Source organism: Lutjanus erythropterus, chromosome 9 (genome assembly GCF_056507025.1).
Source record: "Lutjanus erythropterus isolate fLutEry1 chromosome 9, fLutEry1.hap2, whole genome shotgun sequence".
NCBI classification, from domain to species: Eukaryota; Metazoa; Chordata; class Actinopteri; order Lutjaniformes; family Lutjanidae; genus Lutjanus; species Lutjanus erythropterus.
In genome coordinates this window covers 35,913,930-35,935,554 of record NC_139325.1, presented here as the reverse complement: position 1 = coordinate 35,935,554, position 21,625 = coordinate 35,913,930, and the positions used below count along the sequence as shown (strand labels likewise).

Genomic DNA, 21,625 nt, shown 5'->3' with positions numbered 1-21,625 from the left:
TTTTCATTTAAAGCAACGAGATGATCAAACCGAATTCTCATAAAACATGAAAATTGTTTTATAATAGTTTCCTTTTTATATATTAAATGATCTGCTTTGAAGCATTTTCTGACAAAACACCTCAGTGTCAGAGTATCATCCTGAGGCAAAGCAGCATTTCAGGCCTCAGATGTGTTGAAGCAAACATCACCAAACAAGTTATTTGTTGCAGCTGTGAATCCAGAAGGACATGACTGTTTTGTATCTGATTAATAATTGAATTTTTTTCACAACTACTAAATAGAAGTTACACTCAGTCACTTTTTTGTTTTTATCATGAGCCTAAAGTTATTAAAGCTTCATTGATAGCTGTAAAGAAAAGGTGACTCAGCAGAAGATGTCACATATTTGAATTCTGTAGTTTTTTCTGCAGCAGTGGTGTGATTAGAGTGTTTAATATATGCCTGAAACCAAAGAACTTCTGTTATCCAGCAACACATGAGACACTCCTGATAAAGTTGAATCTTTGACCATCACTGGATCCCCTGTAGAAACTGTGAGCAGCTATAAATATCTCAGGACTGTAATTGATGGCTGACTATATTTTACTGAAGACGCACACACAGACGTTATCGACTCAGGAAACTTAATGACTTTAGAGTTAGTGAGCAAACTCTGGAAATGATGTCTAAGAATCTGGTGGAAAGTATTTTACTTTTTCAACATGATCACATTGGTGGAAATCTGGATGTGAGAAATCAACAGAAAAAAACAGAGAAATATGAATTAAATACAAAGAGCAAAAGATTTCCAGATCATATATGATTCCTCTGACCTCTGGAATCACACTTTAAGGCTTTTACCCTCAGGGAGGCACTATGGACAATAAGAGCCACCAAACACGTGTACAGCAGCTCCTGTATGGTTGACGTCAAGCTATAGTTGAACATTTTTCTGTATTATTAATTGGTGGTTTAATCTAGGGCTGCACAATATGGTCTATCACCAATATTGCAATATTTTTAAGTCTATCAGGATACATGATATATATCTCGATATTCCTCTAAATCAGGGTATAAATGTTGATGGATGATTCAAGTAGACCCTTCTATTGGATTTTTTTCAATTTGCATACAAAAGGGAGAAAATCACAATTAAGTTAAATTTAGCAAACGTTTTATTTGAACCAGGCAGCTGCATTCACAAGCTTTTAACAAATAAAAATAAATAATGGCATGGTAGGCCTTCCTTCTGTGGCCTCGTTCTTGAAGACTCTCAAGAAAAACAGCTCAAAGCAACAGCAAAAAAGTTTATTAAACAAGAATCCTTGAGAAAGACATTTCAAAACTGTGTGAATAACAGTGCCTTTTTTCTGTTTGACCATGTTTATAACAACAGATCATTAAAAAAAAATAGCATAAACAAAAAAAAAACTGAAAATAGCACAGTGTGCAAAACCACAGAGGCAGAAGTCCAGGACTGTGACTGTGAAAACCAGTCTGAACAAAAACAGTCACATCAGAGGAGGAGTGGGAACTGCTCCTCTCTGAAAAAACAAAGAAACAAATCCAACAATCCTGTCACTCAGCCCAACACTCAGAGCAAATCTGGAAATTAATCTCTTTATATATTTTCTACAGATCTCAGGAAGATTTTAAATCAAATAGTTTTCTGCTTTACATAGTTCATATTCTTAATAAGTGAATTATGTGGACACACACACTCTTAGTTATGTTCACCATTGTTGATAATAAAAATTATTATTATTTTCCCAAACCTACACAAATACTCACCAATCATAAGGTGCAGCCGACGGCCAGAACTCTGTATTCTCCTTCACTCATTCATTTGATCATATTCATTGATTATGTTATCTGCGGTGGTGGTTTCCATTTTGGACATTTTTTTGTCATGTGATTGAGTGATTTGCTTCGGGGCTGGTTCCTTTAACGTTTTATTTGGTGTGGGTGAAGATGTGGACGTGCAGAGTTTGAGGTGTTCTTCGTTCTGTAGTGGATGACATTTCAGGTGGTGAAACAAATTTGTGGTACTGCTGCCTTTTGTGGCAATGGTTTTGCAGCATATTTTGTAGATAACTGTGTTTTGTTCAACGTCTTCCTTTGCGAAATCCGAACCACTGCCAGATGTTAGAGCCAGTGCTGTTTTTCCTCAGAACCAAGCTGTCCATCTCCTCCTTAATTACCGTCCCTGAACACTCATAAACTCGCCTGAGCTCTTCACCTTTTTTTTCACTCTCTCCATGCTCTCTTTCCTCCTCTCCTGATAAAAATACACGCATGTGTGCAGGAGTTTTCTGGATGGGCGGGGGAGTGTGCTGCTCGCTGTGAGAGGGGCATTAGGAGAGAGTGAGAGAAGGGAAACTCCACAGACATTAACATGCTGGCAGCTCAAAACATTCACGGGACAATTTGTACTCGATGGTCATGATAAAGGCATTTAATGAATGCGTGGAACGTGGAGCAAGCCGCAATACATCGAGTATATTCCATATATCAGCCACCCTTAGTTTAATCTGTAACAATACGTCACATGGTATAACCTGATCACAAATGAAGTGAAAGAAAAGTACCTCCAAACTGGTACTTCAGTACTTGAGTACTGTTTTTTTGTTTGTTTGTTTGTTTGTTGTTGTTTTTTTTGTTTGTTTGTTTTGTTTGGTTTTTTTTGGCTGTTTGGCAATGCTGAACCTACAGAGCCCCTAAAGAGACATGGATTTTTTTTTTTAAATGAGTTTTACGTGTGTGCTTAATTATGTGCTCACTTAAAAATTTTATGTGAGTACATAAAGTTGTTCTACATGAACACTTACGGTAATACATGCACACATAAAACCTTTACGTACTCGTGTAGACCAAAAGTTTTACGTGGTCACTTAAAGGTTTTACGTGTGCGCGTAAAAGTTTCACATGTGCACATAAAACTCACTATAAAAAAAATCTTTTCTCCCATGAAATACTGGAATAGAATATATTTAATGTTATGTTTAAGTGTTTGTTGGAAGTGTGGGAAATAAAACACAACAACAGTCTAGTTTCACACATTATAGCAGATTTAATGGCACAGTCACTAAAATCACATGGATTTAAAGATATGAAATTCAAGCTGCTGTTGAGTTTATGGCACAAAAGTGATGGATGTGATGTCTGTTGACCAATCACATCACAGACTTTAAACAATCAATCAATTCCTAATTTATATCTAATAGCTTCATTTCATGGGGATATTTTTTCTGTCAGTGGTGGAAATGGGCTGCCATAATAATATTTAGTAAAATAACAAAACAAAGCGAAGAACTGTACTGATAAAGATAAGCTAACTGGTGAGATAGCCACAGCTAGCTTCAGCTACTAGCTAGGGTACATTTTCACATTCCTCCAAGCGTTCCTTGTTTTCTAAAACTGAAAAATCAATTTTGTTAATCCACCATTTTAGTAATTCAGTTGCTTTTAACCAGCAGCTAAATCCAACCATGACAAAAAGTGTATAATATACCAGAAACTCTGCTAAAAAATTACTCGCCAAGCTTTACCCGCCTTCTCAGTTCAGTTGAAGTTCTTGCTTTTGTGACAACAACATTAAAGCTGTGCTTCTCTGAAGTTGCTATTCTGGGCTGGAATAACTGTTTTAGTCTGCATGTTAATTAGAGTTCAAATTAATGCTGCATGTCTGGTGAAATTAATTAGTGTCTGTTTATGAGCCATGAGAAATCATTAAAAATGTAGGAGTCGGCAGTATGTGACTAACTGGTAAAGTTGCAGATTTTTCAAATTGGAATGGGCGGAAACATAAGAAGGTAAAAAAAAAAGTGACTTGTCATATCAATGTTATTGAAATGAAAGTTTCAGATAATTAAAACAGATTGATAATGTAGAAGGAGCCAGTTTTGCTGCACATCAACTACAAATCATTGTTCCAGTGCAAACATGTTTAAGACTAATTACATCAGCAATAAAAGTTTTAGCATGTACCTTATCTTATCTTGAACTAAATTCCATTATTCTGTTTCCCTTTTAGTGAGAAAGTTAGCTCCAGCTTCACAACATTGCATGCTAGTTAGCTTGAATGCTAGCTTCTGATCAACAAAGACTCACATGGCTCAGTTTCTGGGGTGACCGAGACTTTAAAACTGGTGTTACATTTTTCAAGAACGAGCACACGGACAAACCTCATCAAACTACATGGCTAACTGAACTTCCTTTGGCTTCCTTCTGGTTTCTGATCATCAGGCTACATTACTAACAACATTATAGAAACCATTTGTTGTTCTCTTGGATAACATGTTAGAGATATTATCCCAGTTTAGATTTAATCTAAACTGTAATATTACTTGAACTTTTAGGTTAACATCAGCTGATATGAGCTTTTAAATGTTGTCTGTAGTCGCCTGTGTTTTGATGAGTTTTGTTCATGTTTTCCATCCCGTCACCCTGCTGGAACGTCCCCACTACATGGGTAAGAGGACGGGGTTGCTGTAGCAGACGGGACGGGCGTCCTTACAGCAGTCCTCGTCACTCCAGCCAAAGTCCTTGCTTTTTTCCAGACTCATCATAGCACACTGACCATCCTGCACCGTGCCGGGTTCGCCCTCCGCCCAGTTGGCGTCATTGACTGGTTCCTTGCTGAGCCAGTACCACTCCCCAGTCTGGGAGCTGCGACGCATGCCGATCCACACTTCCTGCAGGCTGTCATCTTTGGCCTGGTAAATTTTTTTATAGACCTGCTTCTGGAGTTGTCCCTCTGATAAGCTGACCAATTCCAGGTTGTTGTCTCTGCAGTACTTAAGAGATTCTCGCCAGCCACCTGACACCTCTCCGATTTCTACGACCTCTGGAGACACGACACAACCCCTAAAATCTGCTCAGATGAAACATCAACAGAGACAGACAAAAAAATAAGAAGCCATTTTGGGAAGAAAACACTCACTTGTAAAACTTTCTGGAGGCCTGCAGTTTATTATTCTGTGGAGAAACAACAACTGACCAAATGTCTTAGCAACCGTTACTCTGCATGCCAGGCTTTGGCTTTCTGCACATTATTCTTCATTAGCCTTTATAAAAATAAAAACATAAATAAAAAAGTCAGAGTATATGAATGTATATGTAACATTTTGTCAACTTTTTAGCTGGCTAGCAAAAAAAATAACATTTTGTCATTTTAGCTAGCTATCAAACAATGTTACATTTTGCTTCTTTTTAACTTGCTAGCAATTAATGTAACATTTTGCTAACTGGCAAACAATGTCACAGTTTGTTTCTTTTTTTAGCTAGCTATCAAAACCTTAACTTTTTTTTTTTTTTTTTTTGGCCAGCTAGCAAATAATGTAATATCTCTCTCTCTCTTCTTTTTTAGGTACATAGCAAAAAACAAAACAAAACAAAACAAAACAAAACAAAAAACATTTTGCTAACCTCATAGCTGACTAGCAAACAGTGTAACATTTTGGTAACTTTTTAGCTAGGTAACAAACACACATCTTGTAACATCTTTGTTAAGGAATGAAGAACAACCGAAAGACCCCACTTCCACAATAAATTTATTTTCATTTGAGTAAGCATGCAGTTCCATACTGATTAAACTCCATTTAATTTCAGTTTACATCAATAAACATTTTTTTTTTCTCAATAGGGATTATTTTTTTAGTTGTGCAACAGGGCTCTGCTAAATTTTTAATTCTTTAAGATTTACTTATTTTAAACCTAGTTTACAACTTGAATTAAATTAATACTTAATACAGCGCAACCCAGTCTAACTGTCTACAAGGCGACACATCTGAGGATTAAATGTCTTTGCATGCTAATGTACAGCAGTGTGTCACCAGTCAGGTTTTTCAATCAGAAACACCAGATCATTGTTCATGAGCGAGCGGACAACACATATGTAACAGTTGAAGAATTCTGTGCTAAGTTATGTGAAATCATCTTTTCTGTCACAAACATTTACTTGTGACTACTGCTTAAAAATATTAGCATCAATACCTGAAACTGCAAACTGTGCGATTATGTGCCAAGCCAGAATGAAAAGTTTGATAGGGGTAGCAGCAGTAACTAAGGCGAGTACTTATTCTAACTTTTAAACTCCTGAGTTTTTAGTTTAAGAGTATTTAACAGACACACTCCTTATTTTCCCTTGACTCAGGAAACCTTAATTTGAAGGTAGAGGTAATACCTGGGGTTTGACTGATGATGGGTGCTGGGTTCCCAAACAGAGTGCCTTTCATATTTCCCAAATAGTAGACAGCCATGTTGGAGGAAGCGTGCCAGATGACGTTCTTGTCCGGCGACAGAGCAACAAATGTCGAGACATACTCTGTCCCTTTCACCTCCTGCCACTCTGGACTGTCCAAAGGATGATTTCCGATATGAACGCCGCCAGTGAAGTCTTTGTTCACCATGATCACAGCGTGGTTGTCCACATCGGGGATAGAGTTGATCACAGAACAGGAAGCGAAGTCCTTTTCTGGGATCAGACTGAGGAGTAAGCCCGGACGGTAGAGGATGGCCGTGCCAGCTGTCTCGACCAGCGGCGAGTTTGGATTGAAGGCGTCTACTTTGGTACTTTGGTCTTTCTCTGACACAAGAATGAATGTTTGAGCTTCGGCATCTGTGACCAGAGAAGGAGGAATGTAGAACTTCAGCTTCTCTTCTTTGGCTGGTGGCAGCATGGTGTACAGTTGCCCACATGTGCAGTTGTGCCGGATGGCGCAAGTGTGACCGAAGAGGACCGCCACCGGCTGCTCAGCTTTCACAACTCGCAATGCATTCGCTTCTGTCACCCAGACCTGAGCGATCTCATGGGGCTGAAGCGAAAATTCTTTGGACACTTCTCCTTTAACAGTCGCCGTGTTGTCTTGGTCCGTATTGATGATGATGAGTTTGAACGGGCCTCTTTCAGTTACAGCTAACGTGACCTGGTCCGCAGGGTCAGTGGTTCCGCTGATCTTGGGTATCGGTGGAATGAGGTAATCTGTGCCCAGGTTGTCAGTAGGTATAACCAGAGTACTCTGCACACTGTTGTTTCTATGGTTGACCGCATGGACGGTGACTATCTTGTTGCTGATGATTTGGAGAGTTTTGTCTTGGATTTTTTCTGACCTTCCAAGCTCCATGTGTGCACCAAACGTGTGGTCTTTAGTCTCTCCTGCGCTCAGTGTCCACTGTTGGATTTGGCTGGTTTGCTTTTTGATGATGACGTTGGTGCCATCATACAAGGCAGTGATTCTGATGGTGTTTTGGGGCGGATCAGGATGATAGAAGGCAATGTTCTCCGGAAAAGCGACAATGAAATTCAGACCAGTGCTGTTTTCAGGTGTAGTAGCTGTGGATTCTGGGAAAGGAAGAAGAAAAAAAAGCTCATATTTGGCAAAAGAAGAAATGAAATGAAATATTTCATTCAAGCCGGAACCATGAAATGCTTTTACACAAACAGTGGGCCTCATGCACAAAATAAATTCCCACGCAAACTTACCGTCTGATTCGTGAAACATGCGCACCAAGTCTGTACGTTTGTGAATAAGAATCAGTCTAAACTGATAGGTTTGTGCCCACTGTCTGCAATCTGCATAATGACACACCCACATTTCTATAAAGGGAAATACGTCTGTATATAAAAGTATCACAGAGGAAGCGGTGAAGTCGTTCTGACCGAGTCAGACTGAATCAGGCGTTGCTGCCATGTGCAGGGGTGTTTATTTGTGTCGAGAGCTTAACCACTGAGAAAGAATCAGGAAATAACTTTTTATCTTTCTGATTCACCAGCTTTTGACCATCCCTGAGCAACGCCACGCCACATTCGCTCACATTGACCTCCGAGGAAGAAGAGAGGCACTTTTGCAACTCATAATGATAAAAACTCCATGGGCTGCAAAAAGCAAAGCATGCATGATGTGTCCCTGGAGAAACAGACTGAGACTCAGGTGAAAAAGAAATGGACTGGCATTAAAGTTGATGTGGAAAAAAAGAAAAACAGGCCAGTAAAAAAAATAAGGAAACAAGTGAAGAACAAGGAGAACCTGATCTGTCAGCACAAGATGGCAGACTATTCTAAATATCCATAAAAAAAAATCTGGTCTGGTACTGTCTAGTACTGTCTGGTATTGTCTAGTGTTGTATAGTAAAGTGGCATGAGATGAAAATAGCTTAAATTTGTACTAAAGTACAGCACTTGAGTAAATGTACTTATTTACTTTCCAGCTCTGTGTTTTACCTGCGTTCAGTGCAGCCAGCAGCAGGACCAGGAGCAGCTCAGGACACATGGTGGCACCAGGATCATGAGGCATCAGAGAAACCTGGACAGAACAGACCAGTTAAAACCTCATTGACTCAGACACGTCAAACCTGTTGGTGAAGTTCTGGCTTCTTTTAGACCGTTTGTTCCACTGTGGGTTCCTGATATTAATTCTCACTTTAAAGGGGAATTTTATTTCTTCGCTCATTGCAACTAATCCAAGCACACTCTTAGAAATAAGAGTTCCTAAAAGGTTCATCCTGAAGGGCCAAGGTTCTACATAGAGCTTCTAAAGAACCTTTTTTTTTGAAGAAAGGTTTTGTTGAGTTCTTTAAGTCTAATTGTTCCGTTAAGAACCCTTTTCACCCAAAGAACCCTTTTTGGAAGAAAGAGTTCTTCAGGGATTGTTGAAGATTGTTACCATAATATTGAAGGGTTCTCAGTAGAAGCCTCTGAATATGTTCTAAATTAATCCCTTGAAATATAAAAACATTCTTGGTAGAACCTCCTGACTGCCTCCTAGATAAAATTCTTGAAATATAAAAAATGTTCATAGTAGAACCCCTTAAATGTGTTCTAGATAAAACCTTTGAAATATAATAATGTTCTTGGTAGAACCCTTGAGTGTGTTCTAGATAAAACTCTTGAAATATAATAATGTTCTTGGTAGAACCCCTGGGTGTGTTCTACTGAGAAAACACTATAAATATTGTTACATTCTCAGTAGAACGCCAAGTGCGTTCTAAATAAAGCCCTTGAGCAAAGTGTCCTCATGCTGTGAGGTTGTTGTGTCCAAACTGACAAAACTAAAGATATTTCCTGAATATTCTGATTTTATTTTGACTAGTTTTGTCAGAACATAATATAATTTCAGCTAGTTTTCTTTTTCTAATTCTAGTTTTTATTTTTATTTCAGTTAAATCATTTTTTAACACCTAGTTTTAGTTTTTTGTTTATTTTTAATTCATTATAAAAACCTTTAAAAAGTCAGTGAAGCCGCTTGTTTTCAGCTTTGTGACGATGTATTTTTAGTTTATTTAGCTGAAGAGGGAGGAGATTTTTCACAGAACATAAAGGAACTCTTCATCCTTCAGTTTATCAAAAACATTCAGCATCAACACATCTGGAGATACATGGTTTTCACTGGACAGGAAGGGGATGAAAAACTGTAATCTGAAAAGTAACTAGTAACTGTCTGACATATAGTGGAGTAAAAAGCACAATGTTTGTCTGAGATGTAGTGGAGTACAAGTATAAATTTGAATAAAATGGAAGTAAAACTAAATTAAAGCATCTTTGTACTTCAGTACAGTACTGAGTAAATATTCCTCATTACATTCCACCATTGTCCTGATCTATACTGTTATAAATCATCATAAAAAATCAGAATTTTCTCTGAGGTAATGTTTGTGTCTTACCTGCTCATCAGTCGTCAGCAGTCGAGTGTTTTCTTCTTCTTCTCTCCTTCAGATGTGGAAACAAACATTTGTCAGTCAAACACAAAGTGATTTGGATGAAGTTTGCATGAGATTCACATCAGGAGGAAGCTGAACATGAAGAGAGTCTGTTCTCTGAGGCTTTCCACCATATACCAAGGTTCTACATAGAACCCCCTCCTTGGGTTCTCGATAAAACTGTTGGAATATAACAAGGTAATCGGCAAACCCTCCTGACTGTGTTCTAGATAAAAAAAGCTTCAAATATCCCAGGGCTCATGGTAGAACCTCCTGGTTGGGTTCAAGATAAAACCCCTGGAATACAAAAAGGTTCTATGCAGAACCCCCTGGTTGGATAAAACCCTTGGCACATAACAGGGTTCTCAATAGAATCCTCTTGGTGCATTCTAGATAAAAACCATTGAAATATTGAAAGGTTCTTAGCAGAATGTGTTCTACATAAAACCCTTGACATATAGAGGTAGAGGTGTCAGGTGACAGGTGGTCAGGTGACAGGCGGTCAGGTGACAGGCGGTCAGGTGTCATGTGGTCAGGTGACAGGCGGTCAGGTGAGCTGATGTGCTTGCAGGCTGGTTGTTTTGTTCTGGTTTGACAGTCAAATCAGTTTGAGCTTCACAGACTCTGAAGAACTCCTCCTCATGTGTTTGTCTCATTTCAGTCATTCTTCATTTTCTTGGATTTATCCTAAATTGTGGGTTTAGGATTTTTTTTTTTTTCCGGTGATATTGAGGGAGATATCAAAGTTTAAATTAGTATTGTGACAAGTTGTCGAGTAACTGTGATAGATAGACCGTCTGCTTCAGCTGTTTATTTCCGTTGTGATTAAGAGGCAGGAAGAGGGACATCTGTCTTCTCCCTGCTCTGTTTTCTTCATGAGATGTGAAAATGAATTTGTGGGATGATTGTAAACAAGTTTATATATTTTTTTCCATTTTCTGGAGATGTGTATTACATGAACAGAAAAATAAAAATGAAATGACATGTTTCTCTTCTCAGTGTGAAGAAATCAACTGGACATTAAGATATTTTTGTACAGATTTTATTCTAGTTTTAGATAGAAGCGTGTTTTTCATCAAATTATTTGGTTTTGCATTATTTAATTTTCACCTTTTCATACTAAACTAAACTAAATTAAAATAATAAAAGTCTGAAAAATATATTTAAAATCACACAATAAATTTTGGACACAGTAACTCCTCTGCAACAGAAGCAGCTCAGATGTTTCTTGCAACACATTTGGACACAAGATGGCGCCAAAGACACTTTGGACAAAAGCTGAAACTCATTACATGTATTATTGTTATTATTATTATTATTGCTTATCAAAAAACACATCTATAATTTGTTTATGGTATTTTTAGTCTCGTGATACATGGACAAAAGTATGTGGACACCTGAATATGTAACATGATCTAACAGCCTCCACTCTGCTGGTTTCCTCCAGATGTTGAAGATGCTGATGAAGGTCCAGATGTTAACTTGTCTTCAACACAAATGGAGGACGTGGACAAAGAAGACGAGCACCAGATTTATCAGATGTGACTCCGCTGTGCACTTTCTCCTTGAACTCACAGCTGCAGATTTGCTGAAGATTGTTATATTATCCCTTATATGTATATATACATATATATATATATATATATATATATACGTATATATATATATATATAAGTATATATATGTATATATATTTACATCCTTCTCATTTTCTGTTCTTAGATTTTCTCTGTTAAATAATTTTCTAACCAGTTTCTCCATGCAGATCAATAAAGTATTTCTGATTCTGGTTCTGATTCTGATTGATACTGTTTTTTTTTTTTTGGTTTTTTTTCCCCCACCTGCAGACCAGAAACTCTGCCTGTGATTGGTCAGTAGTCCACCTGTTGCCTCTGTTGGTTTCAGGCTCCTTTGCACAGATTTGAATCCAGGTGAGCTCTGAGGCGGCACTCAGCAGTTTTACGGGACATTTACATGAATTTCTTTTCCCTAAAATGTGATGATTTACATTGGAGACAGATTTATGTCCCCACAACAAGACTATTAAGTCAACACACACACACACGCACACACACACACACACACACACACACACACACATACACACACACACACACACACACACACACACACACACACACACACACACACACACACACAGAGTGGATCCTCGCTCTACAACAAACCCCTTTTATTAATTCTACTTGTTGCAGTTGTGTAACGATGGGAGCTGTTATCTAACTGACTGTCAGAGCAACACTTTCCAAGAAAATAGGACAGTGTGTGTGTGTGTGTGTGTGTGTGTGTGTGTGTGTGTGTGTGTGTGTGTGTGTGTGTGTGTGGTCTAGTTGTATTTTTGACCATGATAATGAGGATATTTCATGTAATGAGGCCATTTTGGGGAAAACTGGGTTGTTTGCGGAGGTGAAGACATTTGACATGTGACACTTGTTTTTAAACTTTGGAAAGTGGAGACATTTTCTGAAGTTTCGGAGTCACAAGGTTTAACAACATTTTGGGGAAAAGTAATACTTCAAAAAAATTGAGGAAAGATCAGGACATTTTTCAAAATCAGGACACGTTGTGGAAAGTTAAGGCATAGTTGGAAAACTTAGAGTGATTCCTCAGTAGGTAATTATTGGACATTTTAAGTAAAGACAGAAGACTTTTTAAGGAAAGTGAGGATAGTGAGGATATTTGAAATCAAATTTGTAAAGTCAGGACATCCCTAAAAGTTTGGACAATTTGGGAAAGTTCTGACATTTTGGACATTTTTGGTAAAGTAAAGACATTTTTTTATTTGGGAGATGAAGACAGTTTGTAAAACCAGGACAAGTTTTTTTTGGAAAAGTTTTGAAAGTAAGCACATTTTGGACCTTTCAGTGAAAGGAAAAAACTATAATGAGGACATTTTGTGATTTTTTTTTTTTCTTAAGAGAATCACTCACATTCTTTGCGAGGACTTTTTCAGGAACTAATAATATTTTTGGACATTTATGAGGACAATTTCTCTTTGTATCCTTGGGTTGAGATTAGAGTCAGATTCACCCATATTGAAGCTAAGGACTCTGGGTAAATATAGACATTCAGATGAGTGTGAGTATGTGATTGTTGTCCTTAAACACACGATCATGTGTGTGTGTGTTTCTATATATACCCTGAATGTGTGTGTGTGTGTGTGTGTGTGTCTGTGCGCGCGTCCTGTAATCTTTAATCTGGCTCTAGATTAAATTTTGTTGGGAAGTCTGAAATAATGACATCATTGTGTAGCTTTCGCCCCGCCCTCCTGATGACATCACACATAATGAGGACAGACAGACTCAGACACACACACTCACAGTCTGTCTTCATCTCTGTCGAGTTACAGCAGCCGACAGCAGCATCATGGCAACATTCGTCTCAGTGAGTAAACCTGGTTCATTTTTTAAAACTTTTATTCTGTTTGAGACGTTTCTCTTTAAAGACGTGTTGACTGTTGACTGTTGAGATGATCTGAGGCGACAGCAGGAACATTTATATCAGTTTTTGATTTAAATGAATGTGAAGAAACGTTGAGTTCAGAAAATACTGATTCAAAAAAGAAACAATCTGTTTGATTTGAGTCATAGTGATCAAATGAACTACGCCAGAAATCGCTCTGCTGCTAAATAAGTACTTTTACTATATTTCTATTAAAATTATATTTTCTATATTTTATTACACAGAGTTTAAACTGTTAAAGGTTTATAACAATCCAGTAATATAGTATCACACAGACAGAAGTCATTCTGTTGTTTAATGAGAAGTTTTATTAGATTTCACTGTATATAAAAAGAAAGTTGACAAAAACTCAGGATTTTAAGGAAACTGTCTTCTCTAAATTTGTGAGGTTTGAATCAAACCCAAACAATGAAAGTTTGAAATAAACAAAATATTTTTTACTTCACAACATCTCAGAAGGAGATATTACTCTTTTTTTTTAATTCTGCAACATTTCATAGAATATGATGCATTTTATACACCCCAACACTATTTTAAAAAAAGTTTAAGATAAGTCAATGTTGCCCAGATTCAACATAAACAGTTAAGTTTATAATAATGCAGTGATATAATATCACACAGACAGAAGTCTTTCTGCTGTTTAATGAGAAGTTTTATTAGATTTCATTGTGAAAAAATCGAGGCAATTGTCTTCTCTGGATCAAACCCAAACTACTAAACATAAATATAACAATGAATAAAATAAAAAATAAAAAAGACATTAAAAACATAAAATGAATAAACTAAAACCTAAAAAGTAAAAAAATAATAATAAAAAATAATAATAATTTTAATCATTATTATTATTATTATTATTATTATTATTATTATTATTATTATTATTATTGTTAATATTATTATTATTATTATTATTATTATTATTATTATTATTATTATTATTATTATTTTATTTTAAAATAATTTGTGGGTCTTTGATTCAGTCCTGATCTGTTGTCACGACTGGCTTCTTGTGTTTTTCATAAGTTTTTCTCAGAGCTCCAAACTAAAAACTGCAATAAAATTTAAAAAACTATTATACCAAGAAATCAAAAATGTAACATGAGAGTTACAAAATAATTGAATGAAGTTGGATTTGAAGGCGTTGGAGTGAGTCCGGCTCGTCACTGTGTTTTTCTGTGGAGGTCTAATTAAAGCAGAAGTAGGTCTGTGTCTGCTGCAGGGGCCCCTGGGAGCCGTCCTGCAGGCAGACGGCTCGATTTAGATCAGACGTCCTCAAAGACTGAAGCTGCTCTGATATCTGCTTCATCCGTCACTTCATCTGTCCTCACGTCTGAATATTTACAACCTACACTTCATCCTTTATAAAGGATCAGTCTGGTGTTTTTCTGTTTTGCAACTGGTTGTTTCTGTCCTGATTCTTGGAGCCCGAGGAACCAGATTTTTTTTTTTAATATCATCTCATGAGTTTTTGTCAGGATGTACTGACAGTTTGAGGAAATAAGTTATTTTGAAGTTACCTACTGCAGCTGCAACTTACTGTTCTTGCTGCAACTTCAAATATCAAATAAAGTTGGAAGTTGTTGCGTCACTTCATAGTTTTTGTATGTAAATGATCTTTGGGATCATTTTTTCTAACGTTAGTTCTTCGCCGTTCTTTCCTGCAACTTGATTGGATGTTGGTTCAAACCACTGACATAAATAAAACTTCCTCCCACTGTACAAAATTAAACCAGAATATCACAGATAGTTTTGTCTTGTTACATTAACTTGTTTTTTGTTTTTTAATGTAGTTGCATCTTTTTCATCTTGGTTCGTCTTTTTTGTCTTGTTATGTCTTAAATGTTTTTTGATTTGTGACATCATTTATTTTGTTCATCCTGTTTCATCTTTTCATTCCTGTAACGTCTTTTTTTCTCCTGCTACATCTTTTACCATGTTTTATCTTTTAGGTCTGTCTTTTATTGAACAATGTTTCTTCTTTTTCTGTGTCTGCTTCAGTTTGCGACGTGTCATCACTGTCCAGTCGTGTCGTCTCGCCGTGGTTTGGTCTACAGAGATTCTCTGTCGGCTCTGTCCAGGAACCTGAGGGCGCCGGGGGGCCCCCATCGACCCCCCGCCACCGGGCCACAGGGCCTCAGCCTCCACAACAGACACCACTGCAGACTGACCAGGTAACGTCACACTGACCAGTAAGATGAACCCTGACCTGATGTACTCTGCATGTATTAGTACACAGTTATAGCACCTGTATTAGTATTACAGTAGTAACAGTCAGAGTATCAGTATTAGTAACTCCCTCACTCTCCCCTCTCTGGCTCACAGACCTGAACTCCCACAATCCATCGCTCTGACTCGCTCCAAGCCGTCAGGCGGCGTGAAGCACCTGGTTCTGGCTCACATGAGGAAGCTGCTGACGCTGAGCCCCGCCCAGCAGAGAGGCCTCCACCTGCAGCTCTGACACCTCCACCCAGCCCACCATGACGGTGATGATGATGATGATGATGATGATGGAGCAGCAGAGGGCGCCACAGAGCTTCACACAGACAGGAGGAGGAGGAGGAGGAGGAGGAAGGTTTCCTGTCTGCTCACTGAGCTGCTCAGACTGAGACACTTTTTATTCTGTGAATAAAAAAACACGCCAGAAGACTGAACGTCCAAGAGACAGACTTCGTTTGTCCACATCAGTGCTGGACCTCATTGATCATCAGCGGAGGGACAAGTACTCCCTACAAGTAGTAAAAGTTACTAGTAAAAGTTCAAAGTACAAAAGTATCATCAGCAAAAAGTAGCAATTGAACGTAGTCAAATCTGTAAGATATTTTATTAACTGATCACAAGTTTTGTTTGTAAAATCTTAAAAGTAACTCAGACTAAAGTAGTGCAGAAAAAAAATACAATATTTGTCACTGAAATGTAATGGAGTAGAAGTATAAAGTAGCATAACATGGAAATACTCAAGTAAAGTACAAGTATCTCAAAATTGTACTTTTGTAGATTGATGACTGAGAGCAGCAGCTTCAACATGTGGAGGAACCAGACGAGAGTGTTACACAGTCTGTCACTGTCCACATACTTTTGGCCATCTAGTATTAAAAGTTGAAAGTGAATAAAGATTTTAACATTTTTGGTGTTTTTAGAGGTATTTAATAAAAGCTTTGAACTGATTTGTAATCATACTTCAGGTTTTCAGATGTTAATATTGAGTTTAATATTGTCACTCTCACATAAAAGAAGGTAAAAGAAATAGTTCAAGCCTGAAACTCCTCTTAAAACCAACAAACCAGACACAACATGTTAATGATCAGGTGTTTAGGTGGGTTTCTGTTACCGTCAGACTGAGGCAGGCTAACTGTTTCCACCTGCTTCCAGTCTTTATGCTAAGCTAGGCTAATCACCTCCTGACTCCAGCTGTGATCTTTGAGTTTAGAGGGAAAAGTGACAAATAAAAGCCTGATTTAATGATGATATTAATGTTTGTGTAGCTTTGAATTTTATTTTAATAAGAATACTTATGATTTGATTTGAGTGTGAAGAGGTAAACCGGATTCACAAGAAATTAGTCTGTTTATACTGTTTAATATCTGAAATAAATATAAAACTGATCACAACTTTCTGCTGTTGGTTGTTTATTGATCAACAACAATATATCCTATAGGTCAGTCTCCAATCAATCATAGCTTTTTAGATTGTATATGATCATTATTTTTGGTTCATTTCATGTCTGATTCAGCAGATACAGACCCCTGTGACATCTTAAAATAGACGCTGTGGACTGAACAATATCGTGGATGATGTTGTGTAACACGCAGTGGGTCAAAGGTCATCTGAAATATTAATTAGAAATCTGTGCGGGGTCTCGTCTCCTGCTGACGGCTTTAATCTGTTCACTTAATGAAAACCAGACACAGTGGAGCTGCTTTTAACTCCTCACACACACACACACACACACACACACACGCACACACACACACACACACACACACACACGCACGCACACACACACACACACACACGCACACACACACGCACACACACACACACACACACACTGCAGGAGCCCAGGTTTTAACATTTTATTACCTGGTAATTATTATATTAGAAATTATTATTATATATTAGATAAGAAAAAACTAATCTTCACAAAGCAAATTTTTGTTTGAGAAATTTCTGCAAAATTGCACTAATATACAATTATAGAACAAAAACATAAAAGTAATATTTGCAATGATGTTGAAAAATAATAAAAGGTAATATTGCACCTGATTATGGACATAAGTAATAATATTGCTAAGAAATAATCAAGCTTGGGGAGTAACAGATTACATGTTAGATGATTATGTAATCTGGATTTTAAAAAAGTAACTGTATTCCATTACAGTTAGAGATAAAAATGACAATCAAATTACAGATACATTTAGTAAATTTAGCTGCACGTGGCAATGAACAGGATCCAAGCAGACTGTGAGAATTTGGATGATTGTAAGAAAGAAGCGTTGATAAGAGAAACAACACACAGTCATGCAGAAGTTGTCATATTGTTTGCAAGTGGGACTTGGTCACACAGGGATTCAAACCTTCAACCTCTGGATCCCCAGAGAAGACGACTAGACCACTGGAGAGATGTGGTGTCTAAACACATTCGAACAACCTACACTCCTGAACATGTGTCTTAATTTTCACATTAATATCTCACTGCATTTGTGAGTTATTACACCTGTTAGAAAATGGGCTATTTTGATAAAAAATCTATTGGCTCATAAAATACAAACATGATGCTGACTCATTTTCAACGGTCTAAGACGAGTTGGCAAAAATTTGGGGACTTTTTTTGTCTGTCCCAAGCCATTTTCAAGATGATTGCAAAAACATGAAGTTGTTTGCTATAGGGCTACCTTGAGGTCACTTAGTGTCATGTTTTGGCCTGAGTAGTGGGCGGAGTTTACAACCCACCTGACAATTTTTGTGAATCATCATTCACAGACACTTTTAACAGAGACAGAAAGAATAATCAGAACAAAAACAATAGGAGTCCACAGCAAGCAACACTGCTAAAAAAAAAAAAAAATAACGCTGCTGACTGGTCGACAAGGCTGTGAATTTCAACGTGTTTTGGAGTTTGAGGTTATTTTCTGTCTCCACAAGGTGGCACTATAGCACAGCCACTAATTATACTGTCATGCTCCAGTATAAAAAGTGTAGACCATACTGTGAAATTTTCCTCTATTTTTACGTGACCGCAGCCTGCTTGGAGCAGAGTTGTGGTCACTTTGTCCCTCCCATAGTCAACCCATCTCAGGCGCAGCTTGGAGCGATAAAAGCAGTGATGGAAATGCCAATCAGTACAGCATGGCGCGACTCAGCATGGCCAAAATGCTTGTGGTAAAGCCCGTGTGTGTAATTGTGTCAGTACTGACAGTCCTCACCAGAGAAGTCGTTCCTTCCTTTACATCCCTCCTCTCTTTACTTTCACGTTGTGACTTTCAAATACATTTCTCCTGTGGTCAGCAGTCAACACGGACAGACAGACTAATTATCTGACTGTAAACAGCACAGTTGGCTCCTCTGTGGTTGCTGCTCCACACAGGTTTACAAGCGAACCTGAAATCCACTTTTTAAATAAAACAAATGCTGGACTTTGCTCTGGTCAGTCCACAGGTCAATGATTTCTCCGTGGATTGCTGCTGCAAAGGAGTTGAGAAGCAGGAGTGAAAATAAGTCCACTGTTTGATTTTCATTAGATTTTGAAATATACAATTTAAGCTCCCCTCCTACAAATAAATGAGTCGGCATCAGAGCGACTCTGGTGTTTCTTCCTCCAGAAGCTCCACTCTGCCACCCACCCTCTCCTGCAGAGCTCCGCGGTTCTGAGCAGCTGTTTGTCGGCTCTGTGGCTCAGCTCTGTCTGGTCCTCTCGGCCCTCGGCAAAAGCCCCACAATAGATGTGATTGAACACAACTGAAGGTGAAGTCAAAAGTAACCAGGTGAGCTGACAAACAACTGGACTGAGCATGTTGCTCATTAGATGCACTCTTTAAGTTTCTCTGTCTGATAATTCATTTTACAATGACTTTTCCTGCAGGAGTTTCTGCCTTTGAGGCAGGGTGTTTTTTTAAGTGAAAGTAAAGACTTTCATACTATGAAGAACATAAGAAGAGGAGAAAGAAATTTGTGACAGACTAAAATAAAAAATTGATTTAAAAACTATATTTTAGACATTTTAATGACTGTTTGTCTTTTCTTCCATACTGACTATGAACCTCCTTGTGTTATTTTTCCTGGGAATAAAGGACTGTGAGGGTGTCTAGAGGCCCCTGGGCTGCTTTGTGGGAACAACAATGACTTTACTGTAATGAAATAATCTGTCAGGATTACAGCCGCCGACAGGAGGGAAACACAACACAAACATGGAGCTGCTAATCTCAGATAAGCTGTTCAAAAGGTCACTTCACTGTGAGACTCAGTCAACATGATTTAGTCCCATTTTTAACAATTATAATTTTGTTTTCAGTAGTCAGATGAAAAAGTCTCCCAGGGGAGTAGAACTGTGGTGCATTCAAGGCCTGTCTTGCACACTGGGAAAAATGACTTCCCCAGTCGCCAGACTGGATTTCATAGGAATGTTAATAGAATATTTTTCTAAATGTCTGCGTTTGTTTGATTTTCCTTCATCTACGTCATCTGTTGTCCTGTTTCCCACAATGCTTTGTAAAATACTTTACTCTCAGAAAAATAATGGTCCTAAAATGGTTCTTCAAAAGGCTCACAAAGAGACATTTAGGAGACGGTTCTTTCTTTCCTTTAACACTGGCTGTTTATGTGATTCTTTAAAGGATCTTCATTTTTTATTAGTTATTTAGTGGCTGATAATAGCATGTAATTAAGGTTGCAACTAATGATTTGGTAAAAAAAGTAATTGCGATTACTTTGACTGAAAATGAGATTGCAATAGGTGTGAATTATCATTTTTGCATCACAATTTTCATTTTCACTGGAAGAAAATGATTAAAATCATGGTGATGTGACATGTTTTCATAGGCATCTCTGCAGCACTACAAGACTTCATTATAACTATCTACATATCTGGAGAATTTGCTTGCAATTTGAGCCCAACAGGATTTCTAATAGAACTGTGATGAACTTTGGATGAATTAATAAGCTCTGCAGAAAATAAATGCATTGGTTGTTGTGTTCATTATGATTATCTACACATATCTAAGCTCATTTTATGATTTTTTGAAAACCTCATGATTACTCAAAGCAAAATTCTTCACAAATTAAAAACCTTCAAGACTAAAATGATTTGGAACAACGGTGCACTCACAGATGATTTAAAGAAAACTGACAGTCATGTGTGCTATTTTTCAGTACCAGAACAGTAATAAAATGACCCATCAAAGCTGGGACCAAGTCCTAAACTTTGAGTTCCAAGTGCTAAACAAGTCAAAATAAGCTCTTCACCAAATGTAATGCCACTTTAATGACAGAGCCTCAATTTACCGTTCTTAGGCTTTGCTAAAAAGAAAAAAAGAAAAATAAGAATTAGGAAAAAAAGAAAGAAAAGTGCCCTGAATTAACTTTTTAGATATTTGAGCTGCTTATGTATCATAACTGAAGTTTCTTAGAAATGGTCCCATTTTATTGAAAAAGACCTTAGTTATTATTTTATAATCATATTCCACTAAATAAGCAAATGGTAATTACCACCTCCTTGCAGACAGTGACACTTGTGAATTATCACATACTTAACCATGAAATATGGGGGTAATTTTGAGGTAATTTGTGGGTATTTTCTAAGAAATTTTAAATACATTAGTATATATTAACCATGAAATTATGGGACCTGGAAATTATTATTATTATTAGTAGTAGTAGAATTATTAGTATTAGTATTAGTATTGGCATTATGGAAGCCCCTTTCTGCCACTAAAAGAAAAAACATTCCTCTAGTCTTGGTTATGAGATTTTAAAAAAGGTCTTAAAAGTCACAATTTCGATTATTTATCTCATAATTGTAACTTTTTTAATCTGAATTTTATCTAATCAAAACAATAATAGGTATTTGTCAGGAGCAAGATTTAGGAGAGTTAGTGCAGCATTTAATTTAATTTATTTTTTTATGTTAGTTGTTACTATGTAAGGACACAATCTCATGTAAGTGTTTGTTTTGTTTTTTTTTTATAAAGTTTACTTTTTGTTTTATTTCGGTTAATTAAAATTAATTTTTCACACTCAGTCTTAGGTTTTAGTTCAGTTTTAGTTCAGGATAATAACATCATTCAACAACCAATAAACTGAAGTGAATTAAAGAAAAAAAAGCTCTCGTGCTTCTTTGCCGGTTTATCCCCGCCCCTTACACTTTCCGGCTCTAGGATTGGTAGAAGCAAAAACATCTCTGCCACGTCAACAGAGAACTGCGCTGTCAATCAAAAAGAGGCGGGCCTTACAGCTGGAGTTAATATATTCCAGGC

General features: G+C 37.3%; 2 protein-coding genes across 2 annotated transcripts; one reads left to right on the top strand and one right to left on the bottom strand.

Moving 5' to 3' along the window:
* Positions 1-3,664: 3,664 nt before the first annotated feature.
* LOC146322050 (IgGFc-binding protein-like) lies at positions 3,665-9,671 on the bottom strand. The gene is made up of 4 exons (XM_084727424.1): positions 9,642-9,671; positions 8,203-8,284; positions 6,166-7,323; positions 3,665-4,854 (listed from the first exon to the last, which is right to left on the bottom strand). Exons 2-4 carry the CDS (start codon positions 8,273-8,275, stop codon positions 4,445-4,447), a joined length of 1,641 nt encoding a protein of 546 aa, XP_084583550.1. The 5' UTR covers positions 8,276-8,284; positions 9,642-9,671; the 3' UTR covers positions 3,665-4,444.
* Positions 9,672-13,007: 3,336 nt separating this feature from the next.
* LOC146322049 (uncharacterized) lies at positions 13,008-15,652 on the top strand. The gene is made up of 3 exons (XM_084727472.1): positions 13,008-13,079; positions 15,156-15,328; positions 15,480-15,652. Exons 1-3 carry the CDS (start codon positions 13,062-13,064, stop codon positions 15,613-15,615), a joined length of 327 nt encoding a protein of 108 aa, XP_084583598.1. The 5' UTR covers positions 13,008-13,061; the 3' UTR covers positions 15,616-15,652.
* Positions 15,653-21,625: the final 5,973 nt, after the last annotated feature.

Excerpts from the sequence above, each read along its gene's own strand:
- LOC146322050 (XM_084727424.1), bottom strand. The coding sequence starts at position 8,275 with ATGCCTCATGATCCTGGTGCCACCATGTGTCCTGAGCTGCTCCTGGTC. Across the intron at positions 7,324-8,202 it reads GCTGGCTGCACTGAACGCAG|AATCCACAGCTACTACACCT; the intron begins GTAAAACACAGA and ends TTCCTTTCCCAG. Across the intron at positions 4,855-6,165 it reads CATCATCAGTCAAACCCCAG|ATTTTAGGGGTTGTGTCGTG; the intron begins GTATTACCTCTA and ends TCATCTGAGCAG.
- LOC146322049 (XM_084727472.1), top strand. Across the intron at positions 15,329-15,479 it reads CACCACTGCAGACTGACCAG|ACCTGAACTCCCACAATCCA; the intron begins GTAACGTCACAC and ends TCTGGCTCACAG.